Source organism: Podarcis cretensis, assembly GCF_951804945.1.
Source record: "Podarcis cretensis genome assembly, chromosome: 8".
Classification (NCBI taxonomy): domain Eukaryota; kingdom Metazoa; phylum Chordata; class Lepidosauria; order Squamata; family Lacertidae; genus Podarcis; species Podarcis cretensis.
Window position 1 is genome coordinate 91,102,796 of NC_137177.1, and position 19,984 is coordinate 91,122,779.

Genomic DNA, 19,984 nt, shown 5'->3' on the forward strand with positions numbered 1-19,984 from the left:
AGCCCTGCGCTTACTTTCCTTGATGTGATGATGGAGGACTGCGCCCAAGTCAGTTGCCAATCTGGCGCCTGGAAATCTCCACATAGTCGCAACTGGACCCCCACCAGTAGCAAAGCACGCCTGGCACCTGGGGAATTTCGAACACTGTCTAGATGCCTATGAGAAACTCACAAGCAGGAAATGAGCCCGCTCTCTCCAGCAAGTGGTATTCAGAGGCATTCAGGAGTGACTGATACTTTTAGCTGCTTCTCCTTATTTTATTCTCACAACAGCCCTATGAGGTTGGTTAGGCTGAAAGTGACAGGGTCCAAGATCACTCAACTCCTTTCATGGCAGATCAGGAATTTGAACTTGGCTCTCCCTGGTCAAAGTCCACTACGTGCTCGATCCAATACACCACGTATGCACATTATTCTGGAGAAGGCCAAGGTCATAGGAGTCTTTCTATGCAATTTTAGGGCCATATTTGTCCTTTTTCCACTTCCGGGTTTGGGCTGATGTGCGTATGTGCAGTTGTGCACATATTGAACACATGTAAATGAGTTCCCTGTATATGCATTTTAGCCACATTCCCCTAAGATATACATTCTTATTTGGCTGGAGAATGGCATGACAAAATTCTGAGAATTGTGAATTTTCTGGATCACATATTCTTCTACAAAGTGCAGTTGAGGTAGGTTTGCCTTCCTTTCCCATCTGCTGGGACAGCAGCAGCAGCAGCAGCCGCCGCCTCTGAGTGTCAGGAGATTTGGGTCAACAATACAAAACGGTTAATAATAAAAAAGAAAGTTCTTCTTCATATAATACCTCTTTAACTGACGATGTTCCCTGGCAAAAGAAATGGTAAAGGCTTGTTGATGACCGAGCCATCCCTCCTATTAGGCCAACTTGTTTCTGGGCTCCACTGATTCAGACTGTGGGGAGAGAGCTCACATGAGGGGATGCTCCTCAATATAAACAAAACAAAATAAAATATCCACCTGTGTCAGAAGTTAGTATGTCAGGGAGGACTGACATGCTCAGTTTCTGTCTGTGAAAGTCCCACTCCATTCTGGCCATCGGTGGTGCTCACCTGATCTCTAAAGGGAACTCGTTTTCCAAAATGGGAGCCACCACAGAAAAGCAGACTAAAGGGGAAAGGGTTACGAGCCACAATGGCTGTGGTTGGAGGCAATAATGCTTCTGAGTGCTAGGTGCTAGAAACCACCGGAGAGGCGATTGCTCTGGTGCTCAGGTCACGCTTGTGAACTTCCCACAGGCCACTGTCAGAACAGGTTACTGGATTAGATCCAGCAGGACTTTTCTTATATTCTTATATCTTGGAGATAACCTTGTCTCAAGCTGTTTGGGGCTTCTTAAGGTCAAAATCAGCACTTTAAAACTTGGCTCGGTAGTGAATTGAAACGGAACAGCCCAGAAGTCCCTTTAGGGTCCCCTCAGGGAGAACCTTGCGCTCCGTGTGCTCAAAGGGTGAGGGAAGGCAGAAAGTCCTGCGGGGCTTTTGCGCCTTCCTGCCCCTCTGCCCTCTTCCCACCTTTCAAGGCCCTCGCCTCTCTCCTCCTTTGGTCCTGAAACTCAAGCATGACAACCATTTTAATGGAGGGCTATTTGGAGCCAGACTGGGCTCCCTGCCACCCTGACCTTCTGGACAGGCTAAATTTGCTCTTCTGCAAACAAGTCACTTTATTTATAGCTGCGATGACAGGTCTTTGGGGCAGCAAGTGTCTCTTGCCCAGTGGACATGTGCTCTTCGTCCCGCCCCAGAGGATGAGGGGCGCTGATTGGGCCCCAAGGTAATGAACTATGATGGACAGTAATCCTAGCTAAGGAGGCTGGGATTAGCTGGCTGTCATTGCTGGGAGACCCTCGTAACTCAAGCCAGCCGCCAGCTTGATTTATGAGGGGAGCTGGAATTGCTGAATCCTCTGCGCTGCTTGGTTCAGCGGGGGGCCAGAGCCTTGGCCACTGCATAAATAAACCTGTAAAAGGTTATTCAAGCGGCCCTTGATATTGCCCCGCTGCAGGCAGTAAATATATCAGCTGCTGTCGTGTTACAGCTTCCTTGCATACCGTGGGCACCGTGTCCCCCCACGCGCCCCCGACTGGGATGTCCTCCCAAAGAAGGCGGCCAGCTGGGACAAAGGGGTACCTGGGTCAGACTCCGCTTGGCCTCCCGGGGGGGGGTCTTGTGGAAATGGTAGCCTGGGAAAGCAAAGCGTTGCTTGCAGTGGGGTTTGGGGGGGAAGGAGGTGACGTTGAAGGTCCAATTCAGTCCAGGCCAGAACAAAACAGAGGAGGAAATGTGGCATTACTTGTCTTTTTTATTTATTTGAAAGATGCACCTATGACTTATCCCCGCCCAGTTAGGCAGCCCTGTTGTGAGGTGAGGCATAATTTTAATATGTAACTTGTTTCTTTATGGATGTGACCAGCATAGTGTTTTCCTGAATGTGTCTGGTGTCAAATTGACAGACGTGCTATCCTTATGAATGTGAAAAGCAGGCATCTGTCAGCCCTTGAAGAACAGCATTGCAACAACAGGCATAGGGGTCAAATTGGGTTAATAGTTAATAAGTTAATAGGCAAGTGATTGGCCACTGTGAGAAAAAGATGCTGGGCTGGATGGACCACTAGCAGAGCTCTTCTTAGGTTCTCAACACATCCATCTTCGGAAATGAGCCTTTTCTTAGCCCTCAAACCACAACTCTCATTGGCTAGGGAAATGCCAATAGTTGCCGACTGCCTGTTTAGACATCCATTCCTCTTCACCAAAGTCAAGGTGAAAAGGTTCTGGGGGGTAAAAACCACTCCCGTGTTCAAGTGTAACAAGAGTGTCACTTGTTCACAATGCAAATAGCTCTAGTGACACAAAATCCATCATAAACAAGTCGGGGTGAAGGTGGTGGAATGGAGCAAAAAGGGATAAATTCTAGAAATGCAATGTGTCGGCTGTCATGTCTTGGGGCCCACAGATGAGCGAGACGTTAACGTAAAAAGGCTCATGTGGACAGAGCATGATGGCCGCTTACAGGTCTTTCTTTAATAATATATTCTTTATTGAGTTTCATTATTTATACAGTTAGTCCATACATTTTTCAATACATAATAAGCTACACACCATGAAATCAAAATAATTCAGCATCAGATAATACTGCTACACTAAGTCTTAAATTGTTTAGTGACGACTTCCCTCCAACCTCCTTACTTCTTCCTTATCTTTTTTACTGTGTCCTTTTTTCCTTTTAATTTGTTGGTCTTTCATAATATACAATATCTATCTATTGTTTACTTTGTGAAAATTAGTCAAGGCATATCAAGGGTTTTGTTTGGGGAAAATGTTTTTCCAAATACACTCTGTAACAATCCCACTCATTTTTAAATTTTTGGTTTGGTTGGTTCCTTATTGTCTCTGTCATTTTTGCTAGTTCTAGGTATTCACATAATTTAATTTGCCATTCTTCCTTTGTGGGGGCTTTCTCTCCTTTCTTACTGCTGCTGCAGCATATAAGAAAACCCTCCTCTTATTATTTGGTACATCAGATGTCAGAATGGCTAGAAGAAAGCTTCCGGCTTTTTCACAAGTGTTTGTTTAAACATTTTTTTTAACTCATCATAGGCAATACCCACCCCCAAATTATTATTTTCACAACCCCACCACATGTGGTACATTGTTCCCTCCATTTGCTTTGAGTTTGTTTTATGTATTTTGTCCAATTTGCTGGGGGTCATGTACCATCCGTAGAGCAAGTGTGTAGCAAGCCGTAAATTTTAAATCTCTTTTCCATAATTTTATTTGTAGGTTGTCTAATTTCCCCCCATTTTTTCCCTCTTTACTGAGATGGCCTCTAGGGGGATAACCTCCAGGGTGTTTTCGGTTCCAGTAAATTTTTGTACCTATCCCACACCGTGTATAATGATTTCTGTATTATATGATTTAGAAAACCCCTGTGTCCATCACCCAAATAGGTGTGCCACCCAAATCTGTTGTCCCATCCTTCCAGATCCAATAAATCACTGTTCTGCAAGATCACCCACTCTTTTAGCCAGAAGAGGCAGGATGCTTCAAAACAGAGCCTCAGGTCTGGTAATGCAAAACCCCCTCTATCTTTAATATCAATTAGTAATTTGTGTTTAATTCGGGGTTTCTTCCTTTACCAAATGAATTTTGATAAGTCCCTCTGCCAGTCCACCTACAATTGGAATAATCTGGAACAGAAACATCATCTTTGGAAGGACATTCATTTTGATTGTCGAAATTCTCCTCCAAAACAAGAGGTTCAGCCTATTCCATATTTCCAAATCTTTTTTTATCTCTTTCTAGGTCCTGCTATAATCATCATTAAATAAATTGATTTTTTTTTGCTGTAATCCAAATTCCCAGGTCTTTAGCTTTTTTAGTTATTGTCAGACCAGATTTTTTTTTTTTGTAATGCTTGTTTTTCTTGGTCTCTCAAATTCTTTACCAACAATTTTGTTTTATCTTTGTTCAACTTAAATCCTGCCACCTGACCAAACTCCCTGCAGATCTTTCTTAGCATCCTGCTGGAGAAAAGCTGCAACATTTGAAGTCAGCTCACACTGTTCTTGCTAAGCTTAGTTTTCAGTGGTTCAGAGAATCTTGATGTCACAATCTTTCTATGCAACAATTGTGATGCCATCAAGGAGATCTCTCTTTCTAGATAAGCAACTCTTTTTCTTCAGTGCTTTTCAACAAGTTTCACTCTAGTAATATCAGGAAATATACACCTGGCACTTTAAGGCTGTGGCTATGTACATTTTGGGTCCAGGGGTGCTTTTGAAATTTTGAGAAGGTGACAAGGGCACCACTCACAAAATGGCTGCCACCAGGAGTGTGGCCTGACCCAAAATGGCTGCAATCCCCAATAGAGCAGAAATAGGAAAGAGAGAAGGAACACAACATGCTTCCCATGAGGAAAAAGCTATTCAATGATTATTGTTATTTTGTAACAAAAAATGTTCTAAAAAGTGTTCTTCTTTTCCAGATACTATCACATCGTGGTTGTTATCAAGGGGGCCCCTTGCCGTTTCACTGCATGATGCAAAGTGCAGGGGGTCACTCCAGCGGTGTGGGCGGCAAGGGCAGGGGTGTTGCAGTGGGCTCTTGCACACTCTCTGCACCCTGCCCCTGGGTGCGCCCACCTTCCCCTGACATGTGCACCCCCCCCCCGCGTGCTTGTGGCCACCCTGGGTGCAGAGAACTCACGCTCCGCAGCTGGGAGGAAAGCTTGAAATCAGCACACACAAACCCATTTGCAACAATTGGAAAAGGTGATCATAATGACAATGAAAATGCCTCTGCAATGTCCCCAACAACAACTTTGGAACACCCAGGAAAAGAGTAATCATTATGATTGCCATCCTCATTTTGATCCCTCTGCACTGGACTCCCCCAACCCGAACAACTAGGCAGAGCCATCTTTCCCATAGGGCTTAGTGGTGCGTCGCGCCAGGGTGCCGGCTTCTCAGGGGCGCCCTAGCGAGTGGGGGAGCTGCGCGGCTTTGCCAGCAACCTCCCCTTTCCCTGCACGCCCATCAGCTGCACCCCGCCAACTATATGGCTGGTGGGTGTGCAGCTTCCTTCCCAAGCCTCCACAGGAGGAGAGTAATCCCTGCAGAGGCTTAGGAAGCCTCTGCATCTGCTAAAGACAGCCCTACTCCTGGTTGTTGTCCTCCTCCTGCTTCCTGACAAAAGGGAGCACACAGGCTTCCCGGTTTGCCTTCTTGGGTGCCTCAACACCGGAGAGCACGTCCGCCAGCACGTTTTCCTGCTTGATTGCTGCCACCACGCCGGGGATCGGGGTGGTGGGGGAGGTAGAGGACTTTGTCTACAGCCCCCTCCTTTGTTTTGGAGTTGCCGGGGGATCTTTGCACCACGGCGCCGGAGATGCTTAAGACAGCCCTGCAACTAGGAATAAACCTTGCAGAAACAAGAAAGGCTTGCCATATCCCACCCACCCCAATATTCCTCTGAGGCCCCTCTCAAGCAGCTGCTGGCTCCATCTGCCAACAGGCAGCAAAGCAAACAGAGCATTAATTGGAGGATTCCACACCCACATTTTCAAAACGTTTCTCAAGCAATAGCCTGCTGGCTGTGCCATGTGGGTAGCTGGCAGCAAAACGAGTAACGGGCAATTCCCACACTTCTTGCTCTCCTCCATCAAGTACATTTCAAAACTTCTCTCAAGGCTCATCCACAATTCCCGTTGCTCTACATTTCCAGGCACAGCTGCAGGCTTCCCAGGTCATGTCTAAGCATTTTTATTTTGCCCCGTTGCTTTCCCCGTGAAAACCTGCTCTTTACTGCTAAATCAGAGCAAATGGCAGTCCGTTGAAATCACAATTTATCATTAGTAGTAAAGATTGAGTTTTTCTGGAGAAAGCAGTGGGGCAAAAAAGGGGGGGAAGCACTTGGACAGGGACTGGGAAAGCGCAGACCTGTGCCTGGAAAGTGTGGGGCAAACAGTAAGTCCTCAGTTAGCTACCTCTGTATGGCTGGCAGGCAGCAAAACAAAATAAATAGAACAACAGGTGGATCAAATGACAAGAAAATAAGGCGGAATGCAGGAAAAGAGCACTGCAGGGGAGAGGGAAACAGCAACTCCTTCGGACCCCAGGGACTTCTGTTGCCTGCTGCCCAAACAGGGTGCCTAGCAGTCACAGCTCAATCTTCACACATTGTCCAGAAATACCGACAGGATGGGAGCAGCCCAGCTGGCTCATTGCAAATGTAAATTTTTATTAAGTTTCCAAAATTTCTCAAATTAGATAATTACGTACATAACAACTTTGTTTCATAGATTAACTTCCTACCCAAATGTCCACATTATATGGCAAACTCTTATCTATTACAAAAAAAAAACCCCTTTAATACAATTATTTTATCATTGTTCTTCCACTGCTCATGTGTTGAATCCTGCCCATGATTTCATTTGGCTATAATGTTTTTCAAATAGTCCAAAAAAGGCCTCCAGTCTACTGTAAAAAGCTCATCATTTTGGTCTCTTAATTTTGCTGTCTGCTTTGCCATTTCCACATAGTCCATTACGTCTTTCCATTTCTGTGCATATAGTATTCCAGCTGCTGTTGTCACATACATAAATAATTTGGTCATCGTCTTCAGAATACGTGTCCCTATTATCCCTATAAGAAAGGCTTCAAATCTTTTGGGAATAACCCACTTAAACACCTTCATTTCATTATATATCATTTCCCAAAAGCCTTTAGCCTTTTTGCATGTCCACCACATATGGAAGAATGACCCTTCAGTCTGTTTATACTTCCAACATTTACTTGACACATTTTTATACGTTTTGGCCATTTGTTTGACATTAGGTACCACCTGCACATCATTTCCAAATAGTTTGGGTTTTTTTAAAGTATAACAGGCAGTAAATTGCATGTCCTTTTCCGATAACTTGTCCCATGAAATCATATCAATATTATGATCTAAATCTTTAGCCCATTGTATCATTGTTGACTTATCTAATTCATCTTTGTTTTCCAATCTAATAACATTTATATATTTTAGAAATCAGTATTTCTTTACTCTCAGGCAGACCCATTTCAAAGTCAGAGTTTCGTTCCACAAAACCATTTATCAAATCCTTCTTAAATAGGTCATTTACTTGATGATACTGGTTGGCTCATTTCAAATAAATTGCTTAGAATGGCATTTTCTAACAGTGATTCTTGGAGGACTAGAGACTTATTTATTAAAAAAAAAAAAAACAACTCAGAGGCACCAATGAAGGCCTTCACAGGTAGCATGGCATCACAGTCACAAGGTTGGTGACCCCCACTTCAAGGGCACTGGGAGCAGAGTTTGTCTCTTCTGAACAGTATTGATGCACTGGGTGCTTCCAGACTGCAGCTATTTGTGGGCATGATTCAATCTAGTTTCCAGTTCATAAGTTTACTGTTCTAACTGTGATTCAGTTACATACAGGCAAATACAGGTTGTGCACTTAAAGGTGGTCCGGAGCTCTTGCACAACAACCAACCAGCTAAAGAAAAAGAGTCTGCATTTGACATCTTGTGCTTTGGCAAACTTTATTCATTTAATTAATTTATGAATTGCTTCCTATGCAGAAGGGATTTCATAATATAATAAAGACATGTCTAAAGCATTTGCATATACAGTATACAAATCATTAAAAACCATTACCTATATAAAAACAGTGTATGTGAATATATACTATATATTCAGTGTTGTTGAATGAGGAAAGTCTCCAACAGATGCTGAGAAGACCCTAGAGATGGTGTCTCTTCGATATGTAACAGAAGGGGGTTCCAAAAAGTAGTCGCTGCCATACCAAAGGCACTATTCCAACAATGAGCAGAACAGACCTCCTGATAAAACAGTGTCTGCAGGATGCCGTCTCCTGCAGAGAGCAGCGATCAGTTTGGTGTACAGTGGTACCTCATGTTACATACACTTCAGGTTACATACACTTCAGGTTACAGACTCCGCTAACCCAGAAATAGCGCTTCAGGTTAAGAACTTTGCTTCAGGATGAGAATAGAAATTGTGAGACTTCCGGGTTGGCGCCTCCGGCAATGGCTGAATTCCTCTGATTGGGAGGAATTTGCCTCGTGGAAATCTGGGTCTGGCCGCCATGGCGAAGGCGGAGACCCACTAAAAATCACAGGCGGGTGAAGCCTGTGAACGTGGGATTCGGCTGGCACCTTTTGTGCCTCCCCTACTCGCGGGGAAACCCGGTTTCGGGGATCCGGAGCGACGTGGGGTGAGCGGCGTGGTGCTTCGAATTGACTGCTTCTTCTATGGAGCGAAGCCGCATAGCTGTTGCCGGAGAGCGCTGACTTTTTCCTGTGGACAATTTGATCTTAAAGCAACTACCCGTGAGTAGAGCGGATAATTGGATTTTTAAACGTCTTAATTTGGTGTCGAAACGGGGAGGTCTAAAACAGGAAGTCCACCTTCCCCTTTTGTAAATAGATTGAAGCAATGAGGATGCAAGCTGACGCCTCGAAAAGCCTATTGTAAAGGACTAAATTTCCATCGGTAAAAAATACTAAAGCCCCCTTGGTGGCAGGAGAAGAGGGGGGAAAGTTTTGGACTGAGTATACCTGCAGGAGAGAGCGAACAGAGTTAAAATACCACCGCTCTGATCCTGGAAACGGGCTGCCAACAGGACTGACGTGTTCTGGAATGCTTATTGATCATGATTAGAACGTTCACTGACAGTTAGTTAAATAAGGAATACATTGTTTCCACTGTCTCCGTCTGCGTTTAAAAAGGAGTAAAAGTAACAGAAAATTGAAACTAACTTTATTGTTTGAATTGAGTTTAAAAGGACTAATACAAATAGAAACTGTTTCCCTCTAGAGGAACTGTTTCCCTCTAGAGGAAGCCTTTGAAACTGTCACAAGAGTTGAGCTGGGGGAATTTCCAGCTGCAAGATAAAAACCTGTGAGATTCTGGGGACCTTGAATCGGTTAAGAATGTTGACAGAAGAGGCCTTAGTGGATGTATTATGTAAGATAAGTGACTCATTGGAACAGCTTCACAAAAAGGTGGATGTGGTAATTACCAAAATCGACAATTTGGGACAAAAAGTGAACACCAATACAGAAACTATTCAGAAACTGACACAGGAATCTACTTTGACATGGCAAACTGCGGAGAAGGCTAGGGAGAAAGTTATTGCCGTTGAACCTAAAGTAACACAATTGGAGAGAGAGAGAGTCCCAGCCTTACAGATGCAATTTGATGACCATCAGTTGATGCCTGCTATGATTGAATTTAAAGAAAATCAGATTTCGAGGATCAGAGCCCTACCTGAACTGGAGAAGGAAAGTTTGATAGATTTCCTCACACAGGAATTTGATGATTTTTGGGACCGGGACTTGGGTCAAGAAGAGATTAAAACTGTGAGGGCCTTCGGACTTGGAAGAGGAGGGAAAAAAGAGAAGAACAAAATAAGAGACTGTTGGAACTACCAGAAGAACTTAGAAGAACAACAGTCAAGAGTGGAAATTTTGAAAGACGTCCTGAAATACCTTTTGGATCTTAGATTTAACTACGGAGATTTGGTTGCCCTGTCGAGAAGGAATAAAATCATCTTTAGGTGGGAGTTTCCCCGAGATCTACTCTTTAGCCTCAAAGGAAGGAAAATGAAAATAAGATCAGTGGAAGACAAAATAAAGCTCATGTATAAATATGAAGAAGACTCGCAGAAGGGACTTGGAAAAGAGTTAAGAGCATCGGACAGAAGATCACCAGGTTGATGGACTATAGGGAATTGGCGGATATGACTGGCAGAATCCGGGACCAGGGAGAAGAGTCGGTGGAAGAAGATTGGAAAAAGTTTAAAGACTATTTATAAAAATATTGTAAAATTAATGAGTGTTAGAAAAATGTTGGAAAGGAGTTATATGGCTTTAGTAGAAATGTTATAAGGAATTAAGTACAAATAGATTATTAGAGTATTAAAGGGAAAATACAGTGGTGCCCCGCAAGACGAATGCCTCGCAAGACGGAAAACCCGCTAGACGAAAGGGTTTTCCGTTTTGGAGGCGCTTCGCAAAACGAATTTCCCTATGGGCTTGCTTCGCAAGACGAAAATGTCTTGCGAGTTCCTGCGGGGTTTTTTTCCTCCCCCCCTTTTTCTAAGCTGCTAAGCCGCTTATCAGCTGATCCGCTAAGCCGCTAAAAGCCGCTAAGCCGCTAATAGCGCTAATCCGCTAAGCCATCAATGGGCTTGCTTCGCAAGACGAAAAAACCGCTAGACGAAGAGACTCGCGGAACGGATTAATTTCGTCTTGCGAGGCACCACTGTAAGGTTAAAATATGTTAAGACAATTATATATTAAAGGGAAAAATAAGGTTAGAATATGTTAAGATAAATTACAGGACTGAAAACAGAGGAAGATGGAAAGGAATTGCTGAAACAGTTAATTAAAGTGGAATACAAAAAGGGAGGTGTGAGGAGGTCATTGAAAAAAGTAAATGAAAGTTAAGATACTGAACTTATTAGATGTGTTTTAAATTGTGTTTGTTTGGTTTTGTTAATTTAATGTTTTGGGGTTGGTGTTGTGTGGTGTTTTTGTATTTGTATTGTATTGTATTGTTTTGTTTAATTTTTTTTCTTTCTTTGTAGTCTTTAAAATGTTAATAAATATTATTTTTTTAAAAAAGAGAACAGAAATTGTGCTCTAGTGGCGTGGTAGCAGCAGGAGGCCCCATTAGCTAAAGTGGTGCTTCAGGTTAAGAACAGTTTCAGGTTAGGAACGGACCTCCGGAACAAATTACGTACTTAACCCAAGGTACCACTGTATAAGGGAAGAGACTATATTTTTGGTATTCTGGTCCCATGCTGGTCCCCTGGTCCCAGGGCTATTTACATCAGTAGCTACCTTTGCATATCCATCATACTAAAAATTGAATTAGAAGATGGCACTTGTTGCAACAGAACAGTGTCTGCTGGATATCTCTTAGAATAATACTACCTGATAAAGCACTGGTGGATAATTCTGGCAAAAGCAAATAATCAAATAGAAATTGCTGCAGCTCACATAGAATCATAGAATAGAATCATAGAATCATAGAGTTGGAAGAGACCACAAGGGCCATCGAGTCCAACCCCCTGCCAAGCAGGAAACACCACCAGAGCACTCCTGACATATGGTTGTCAAGCCTCTGCTTAAAGACCTCCAAAGAAGGAGACTCCACCACACTCCTTGGCAGCAAATTCCACTGTCAAACAGCTCTTACTGTCAGGAAGTTCTTCCTAATGTTTAGGTGGAATCTTCTTTCTTGTAGTTTGGAACCATTGCTCCGTGTCCGCTTCTCTGGAGCAGCAGAAAACAACCTTTCTCCCTCCTCTATGTGACATCCTTTTATATATTGGAACATGGCTATCATATCACCCCTTAACCTCCTCTTCTCCAGGCTAAACATGCCCAGCTCCCTTAGCCGTTCTTCATAAGGCATCGTTTCCAGGCCTTTGACCATTTTGGTTGCCCTCCTCTGGACACGTTCCAGTTTGTCAATGTCCTTCTTGGTGCCCAGAACTGGACACAGTACTCCAGGTGAGGTCTGACCAGAGCAGAATACAGTGGCACGATTACTTCCCTTGATCTAGATGCAATACTCCTATTGATGCAGCCCAGAATTGCATTGGCTTTTTTAGCTGCCGCGTCACACTGTTGGCTCATGTCAAGTTTGTAGTCAACCAAGACTCCTAGATCCTTTTCACATGTACTGCTCTCAAGCCAGGTGTCACCCATCTTGTATTTGTGCCTCTCATTTTTTTTGCCCAATTCTCCCTATTAAAATTCATCTTGTTTGTTTTGGCCCAGTTCTCTAATCTGCCAAGGTCGTTTTGACGTGTGATCCTGTCCTCTGGGGTGTTAGCCACCCCTCCCAGTTTGGTGTCATCTGAAAATTTGATCAGGATGCCCTTGAGTCCATCATCCAAGTCGTTGATAAAGATGTTGAATAAGACGGGGCCCAAGACAGAACCCTGTGGCACCCCACTAGTCACTCTTCTCCAGGATGAAGAGGAACCATTGATGAGCACCCTTTGGGTTCGGTCAGACAGCCAGTTACAAATCCACTGAGTGGTAGCATAGTCAAGTCCGCATTTTACCAGCTTCTTTACAAGAATATCATGGGGCACCTTGTCAAATGCCTTGCTGACTGAAATCAAGGTAGGATACATCCACTGCGTTCCCTTCATCTACCAGGCTTGTAATTTTGTCAAAAAATGAGATCAGGTTAGTCTGACATGACTTATTTTTCAGAAACCCATGCTGACTATTGGTGATCACAGTATTCCTTTCTAGGTGCTCACAGACTGTTTGCTTAATGATCTGCTCCAGAATCTTCCCTGGTATTGATGTCAGACTGACTGGGCGGTAATTATTTGGGTCCTCTCTTTTCCCCTTTTTGAAAATAGGGACAACATTTGCCCTCCTCCAGTCTGCCGGGACTTCGCCTGTTCTCCAGGAATTCTCAAAGATGACTGCCAGTGGTTCTGAGATCACATCCGCCAGTTCTTTTAATACTCTTGGATGCAGTTCATCTGGCCCTGGAGACTTGAATACATCTAAACTAGCCAAGTATTCTTGTACTATCTCCTTAGTTATTCTGGGCTGTGTTTCCTCTGCTGAATCATTTGCTCATCTCTGGTCAGGGGAAAGATTTATATGATCTGAGGTGAAACCAGAGTACTGTATCTCTGGTCAGGGCATCTCTGGTCAGGGACACGAACAAGCAAGCAAATCCTTTTTGTATTTGTTCCCATCATTGTTCTTGTTTTTCAAGTTTGCAAATGAGGCATAATTAATGGATTTTAAAAAACCTTCTTTTGCTGTTTCCTTCATACTGAAATGACATACTATTTAGCAGAAACCAAACACAGGTCAGAATGGAAGTTGCTGCCTCATTGCATCCCCAACTCACACCAGCCCAGCCAGCCAGGGGGGCTCCTCTTGACTGTCAATAGCTCTCTGGGCTCTTAGGCAGAGGAGACAGGTCTTTCCCACTGAAGGTGAGAAGCATAACTCTATGACTGAGCTAGAATGTAGCCTGGTCTGGAATAAGGCAGCTTCACATCTAGCTCAGTATTGTCTATTATTCTAACTCAGGGTTGCCATATTTAATAAAGTAAAAACCAGGACACCCCAAAATTATTGAGCTTCTTTTAAGGAAACCACCTAAATCGTTGAGCCCAATGTTGTTTCAATTGACTTGCCTAAGATCCAGGAGAAAGCGCTGCCTTTCGGAATCCCCCCCCCCCCCGGAAGTCAATTCCGCCCTTGAAATCCCAGTAACGTCCAGGAAGATCCAAACCTATGGCAGCCCTCTTCTAACTGGCAGCAGCAGTCCAGGGCGTTCTGCTGAGGGCCTTTGTGCCACCTCTTACCTGATCCTTTTTTAAGCAGGAGATGCCAGAGACTGACCCTGGAACCCTTGCCTGGGCTCTGCTGCTGAGCTCTCAACCCTTCAGCTGTGGTCCCTCTGCTGCAGCTTGGTACATGCCTTTGGGCCTATCCACCAGAGGCAGAGATGGCCATAGCTGTCAACTTTTCCCTTTTCTCGCAAGGAATCCTATTCGGAATAAGGGAATTTCCCTTAAAAAAGGGGAACGTTGACAGCTATGGAGATGGCACAGAGATGGCCATACCAGTGGGGGCAGATAGGAGTTGTAGTCCAAAACAGGTGAAGGCACCAGGCTGGCCTAAACTCTCTTTTTTTTTTTAATAATTTTTTTTATTAATTTCCAAATTTTTAACAAACACAAAAAACAACATAAAAACAAACACAAAAAATCATGTTTTCTTTACCTTATTTCCATAAACCTCTTTTCCCGGACTTCCCCATACCTTCCCCTTTTTGCATCCTTTATTTTAAACAATTATTCAGCAACCCTTCTTAGCCAATTAAATATAAATTCATTCTCCTTTTCAATTTCACCCTAAATTGAACACAATTTACCGCTGCAATTCTACGTCTTCCTTTCCCTCAGCATTTTAGCACTCCTCAATTTTATAATAACTCTTAAGATATATCTTAAACTTCTTCCAATCTTCTTCCACAGTCTCTTTCTCTTGGTCGCGGATTCTGCCGGTCATTTCTGCCAGTCCCATGAAGTCAATCACTTTCGCCTGCCATTCCTCCAGCGTGGGTAGCTCTTGTGTCTTCCAATACTTTGCTAGGAGAATCCTTGCTGCCGTAGTAGCATACAAAAAGAAATTCTTATCCTTCTTCGGCACCAACTGGCCGACCATACCCAGGAGAAATGCCTCTGGTTTCTTGTGAAATGTGCACTTAAGCACTTTCTTAATCTCATTATAAATCATTTCCCAGAAGGCCTTAATCTTTGGGCAGGTCCACCAAAGGTGGAAGAAGGTACCTTCAGTCTCTTTACATTTCCAACATTTGTTATTGGGCAAATGATAAATCTTCGCAAGCTTGACTGGGGTCATGTACCACCTGTAAATCATTTTCATAATGTTTTCTCGTAGGGCATTACATGCCGTGAATTTAATACCTGTGGTCCATAACTGCTCCCAGTCAGCAAACATAATGTCATGACCTATGTCCTGTGCCCATTTAACCATGAGACAGTGAAGTCAGCTAGGCTGGCCTAAACTCTCACTGGTGCCTTGTCTTCTTGCCAGAGGTGAGCAGGAGCGGTCCTGGTGGCCAAGGGACCCATGCAGAGCAGAGCAAGGGAAGCTGGACCTGCTTCCCTCTCCTTTTAAGGGCAGCTGTGACTGCTGGGGCAGATGTGACTTCACAGTCAGCCAAGTAATAATGGGGGTGAGCTACCAGTGCAGCAGGTAGCAGCCAACGGGGCTGCACAAAGGCAGCGGGAGAGCTGGGGAAGGCCCAGGCTTTAAAGAACAAGAGTGACTTGAGTATGTTGTGCTGTGCCTGCAGAGAGGAGGAGAAGCATGGAGCAGCCCTGGCTTAAGATGCTCTGCCCCTTTAAGAGCTGTGCGCCTCCAGAGGTAGGAACGGAAGTGATGGAGAGGGGTGGGGTTGGCCTATGTGACAGGCAGATGGAGGCAAGCTACAAGGGTGGGCGGATGCGTAGAAACCTCTGGTGTTTGTGTAGCTGCAAGGCAGTCCGCTGTGCAAATGGGGTAAGAGCCACAACCATAGCTCCTTCCACTTTCGGTCTCTCCTGCCCAACCTACCAACTGGCATGCAGCCCCTGCACTGTTGACTACAGGCAGCTTGCTTCAACAAGAATCAAGATACATTATATAAAAAAGACAAATCCCACATTCAACACAGCTGTTAATGATAAAATCCTACATTTTTAGTAACACAATTAAGCAGCAAATCTCTAAAAACTAAAATAAAAACAAAAGTGAATTATTTGCAAAATGAAAATATACCAGAATGCAGCAGATATATATATGGACCACATGACTATTACAAAAAAGCGCCCCCAGATGTAATATTACAAATCAGGAATTAAGTGCCACCCTCACTCCTCTGACAATTACACTCCCCTTGCTTCCATCACATAGTACCATCCACTCAATTCTCACTTTGGCAAAACACTCAAAACATTCAACAACCCATCATCATGTCCAAATCCAGGTGAAAAGACAAAAAACCAACATCTCTCACTTGGGATAACACAAACACCTTTTCCCCACCTGTTATCAAGGGAGATTAAACCCTTCCTCACCAAGAGACCCTCACCCTGGGGGGTGGGCTTCAGGCCCAGCCACCAATGCCCTTGAGTCTTGACCCTCACAAAACAATAATGGCGGAAGAACAATAAACTGAAAAGGACAAATCGTAGCAGGGATAGGAACAGTCTGCATACCATTTGGCTAGCAGTTACAGTGAGAACTTGGATGCACCACTGAGTTGGATGGCTTTAAAACAGGACTGGACAAATTCATGGAGGAGAAGGTCACAGGGGCCACTAGCCAGGACGCCTCTGCTCTGCCTCCATGGCTGGAAGCAGAAATGCATCTGAATACCAGTTGCTGGAAACACGAAGGGAAAGTGCTCTTGTGCTCACGTCTGGCTGTGAAGGTTTCTCACAGGCAACTGACTGGCCAGTATGAGAACGGGATACTGGACTGAGCCAGGCTCTTCTTGTGTCCTTAACTTGCTCTTTTACTTCTTTTGCTGACTTTCACCATTGCTATCACCAGTGCTTTTTTTCTGGGGGGATGCCAGGGCACGCATATCCCTAAACATTTTGTGAATCTAAGTTTGGCCTCATTGAGCGGCAGTTTTTCAATATGAGTGGGAAAATGAGAGTACCCCTAAACATTTTTTTAAAGAAAAAAAGCACTGGCTGCCATGGGCAAAAGGACAATGGGAATGCTACCTATTGCCACATTCTGAGCTGATTGACATGTGTTCTGGTATTGTTTGGGGGGGGGGCTGCTTGGCTCAGTGGTGGTCTGCTGGCTGAGCTCCTTTGGCTCACACCTCTGTGCAAGCAGGTCTCAGGTAATAAGTACCTGAAGGGTGGGAAGAGCAGAAACATCCCAGATGTTTCCTATCCAGCTCCACCCCACCAACCCCAGTTCCTTCCCACTCCCCAGTTACCAATACCAGGAGGGGGAAATGTACAAAATGGTAATCACTTAGCAAATAAGCTATGTTTACAATTTAATTGATATGATTTATACTGATTGCAGGATTCAGTCTTTTCTCCAGGGCAGAATTCATGCAGCCTTGCTGAGAAATCTTCCTTGTCAACAGTTTGGATCCTTTTCTCTCTCATGTTTTTCTCCAGGGACATCTGCTTTAGAGATGGCCTTGGGCCCCCTCATCTTCCTGGCTGTGCTAGCTCTAGTTCATCACCCCCTGATGGTCAGTGACCACACAGACTCGGCCACACTGGACCGGCTCCAGGAGCATGAGAAGCTGATGAAAACAGAAATGGGACGCCTGCAGACAGAATTTGACCAGAAGGGCTGGAGCTGGGACCCAAGGCAGAGCCGGGAGGATTGGGTGACAACTGATCCGGCAGCAGAGGATGGAACCTGGGATGGGTGGCACTACGTAGGGCTAGTCATTCTCATCCTGTTTGGGTGCTGCAGACACACCATAGAGAAGGAACCCAGTTATGACTCCAGCACAGACAGCTCCAGCACCACCACCAATGAAGAAGACTATGACGACACTGACATGGAACCCGAATACGACGAATCCAAGCAAAAAATGCTGGAGACCTTCTATGACCAGCACGTTGACCTGGAAACCAGTGATCTGACCAGCATGTGTGCTTTTGTGGAGACCTTTGTGAATGACTTGCTGGAGGCTTGTCGCGGAGCCCTTCCCTACCAGAACACCCTCCCAGTGCTGGAGAATTGCATTGGGGTGGACAGTGCCTTTGAAGGATGGCACACAGAGAAGCCTTCCAAAGCTTTCCGCGTTCTCGTGCCCATACTGCCACCCAAGGGGCACTCTTTCCACATTGAAACTAGTGAATCTGAGGGTGCCCCAAGCACACATGGACACATCTTGGTGGAGACAGAATGTGTGTGCAAGAGAGAGAGGCTCCTGGGGGACGTGGTGTGTTTCCTTCACCATCCAGAGCAAGAACTGAGCAGTGACAAGCAAGGAACCTTCCTTATCCACGTTTTGTGTACCAGCTTCCACTTGGATGTGGAGAAAACCACCCGCTGGTTCCAAGGCCTGGTGGGCAAGGCCTGGCCCAGTATCCAGCCCAAGTACAACCTTGACCTTGTGCCTCAGCCTTCTAATTCAACATGTCGACTGAAATTGGCATTCCGGTCAGGCAGGTCGATCTCTGTTGACATCATACTCGGGGTGCAGCAAGGAGACTCCTTGGTCTTCCTGGCCACCCAACCTGCCGAGATGGATTGTTTGACTGGCACTGTGTGGCAGAAGTCTTTTGCTGTCCAGGAGTTGCTCTTTTTTAAGTGGGTGAGCCAGCGAGTCCCAGAGGAGAGCTGCCACCTGAAATGTCTCCAGATCATAATCTATTTCAAAGAGTCCAGCCCATCAGAGGGGAAGAACATGGTGCTCACCAACTATCACTACAAGACTTGCCTGATGCATCTCTTGCTCTTTCAGCCCCCGCTGGACTGGGGCCCTGAGAGCTCTGCACGAAGACTTCAGGACATTCTCTTGTATATGCACACTGCCCTGCAGGAGATATATCTTCAGCATTTCCTTATTGGTAACATCTCCTTGCCTATCCAGATCCCTATGCCTAAGGCCCTCCGGAGTGCGACACCCGTAAATCTTTTCAGGCACTTGGCAGAGGACCCAAACCTTCATGCCAAGGCAATGAAGGAGTTTGCAGAGGTTGTAGAACCAGTGAGGGCTCTGCTGACAGGGTACCGACAGTAGCAAAAGTCAGCTCTGTTAGAAAGACCAGCCTTTTTTGGCTCTTCATAGACCCACATACCCTAACAGGGTTTGAAAGGCAGAGGGCTGTGGCCAGCAATGAAACAAAGCTGGCTTAGATGTGTAGGAGCATCACTGATCCTGGGATGGTGCCATGTGGGTATCGTCACAATGTTCCCATGCTCCACATTGATCTGGTAAAAGGCAGGTGAGGCTGCAAAAGGGCCCATCAAACCATGCTGGTTTACATTCTTAGTGCCAACTACTCTTCTGTATTTTTATATGCTCCAGTTCCAAACAAATTTGCTATATTAAACTTGAAATAAAGGTTCCAGCAAACTGTGTTCTTAAATGCCTGTCATGCCTCCAATGAAGCCACTGTGTTTCACTGCTTCTCTAGGTCTACCTTTAGAAAACCCATAAACTAGCCACAGGCATCTGATGGCCACAGGGCTGCATTTGCAACTTCCCCAGCTGTTTCTTCAATGGAACATGAGATGGAAGGAGGGGTCACTAATCTGTCTTGGTCTGAAAACAAAAGAAGTGTGTCAATCCCTAACTATGGCAGCACTGTCACACTGTGTGCAGGGGCCATATGCAACACACCTGGTGCCCGTGGCAGAAAATCCTAAGAAATTGATTAACATGGGGCACAGCACGCTGTTTGAACAGGGGTGGGAGCTTCTGACCATCCATATACTGCTGGGCTCCCATCAGCCCCAACCAGCATGGCCAAGGGCTGATGGGAGTTGTAGTCCAGCAACACCTGGGGGACCACAGGCTTCCTACCACTGAGTTAGAAAGCTGTCCTGCACATGCCTCATTCAAATGAATGGGAACTACCAGAGCATTTTTTGTTCTCTTCAAAATAAGAACTGCACAATGTATCCCTGCAAAGGTTTCTAAGGACAGCAGTCTACCATGGATTCAAGGCTGGTTATGCAAGCAATTTTTGAACAGCAGCCACACAATGCCCTCTTCAGAATGCCATCCTATATTATTTTCCCTTTTAGTTTCTGTGGAAAATCTAGCAAGTTAAAAAACAAAGAGCTGTGGAAATGGTAGATGTGGATTAAATTGGGGGTGTGGTGGATACGAGGTGGCATTTGGATGAGGATGTGTAGAGGCAGTGAAAAG

The 19,984-nt window shown here is 45.0% G+C and overlaps 1 protein-coding gene across 1 annotated transcript; it reads left to right on the forward strand.

The window, feature by feature from the left end:
* Positions 1-15,306: 15,306 nt before the first annotated feature.
* ITPRIPL1 (ITPRIP like 1) lies at positions 15,307-19,199 on the forward strand. The gene is made up of 2 exons (XM_079987520.1): positions 15,307-15,501; positions 17,265-19,199. Exon 2 carries the CDS (start codon positions 17,282-17,284, stop codon positions 18,848-18,850), a length of 1,569 nt encoding a protein of 522 aa, XP_079843646.1. The 5' UTR covers positions 15,307-15,501; positions 17,265-17,281; the 3' UTR covers positions 18,851-19,199.
* Positions 19,200-19,984: the final 785 nt, after the last annotated feature.

Coding starts and splice junctions, on each gene's coding strand:
- ITPRIPL1 (XM_079987520.1), top strand. CDS start 17,282: ATGGCCTTGGGCCCCCTCATCTTCCTGGCTGTGCTAGCTCTAGTTCAT.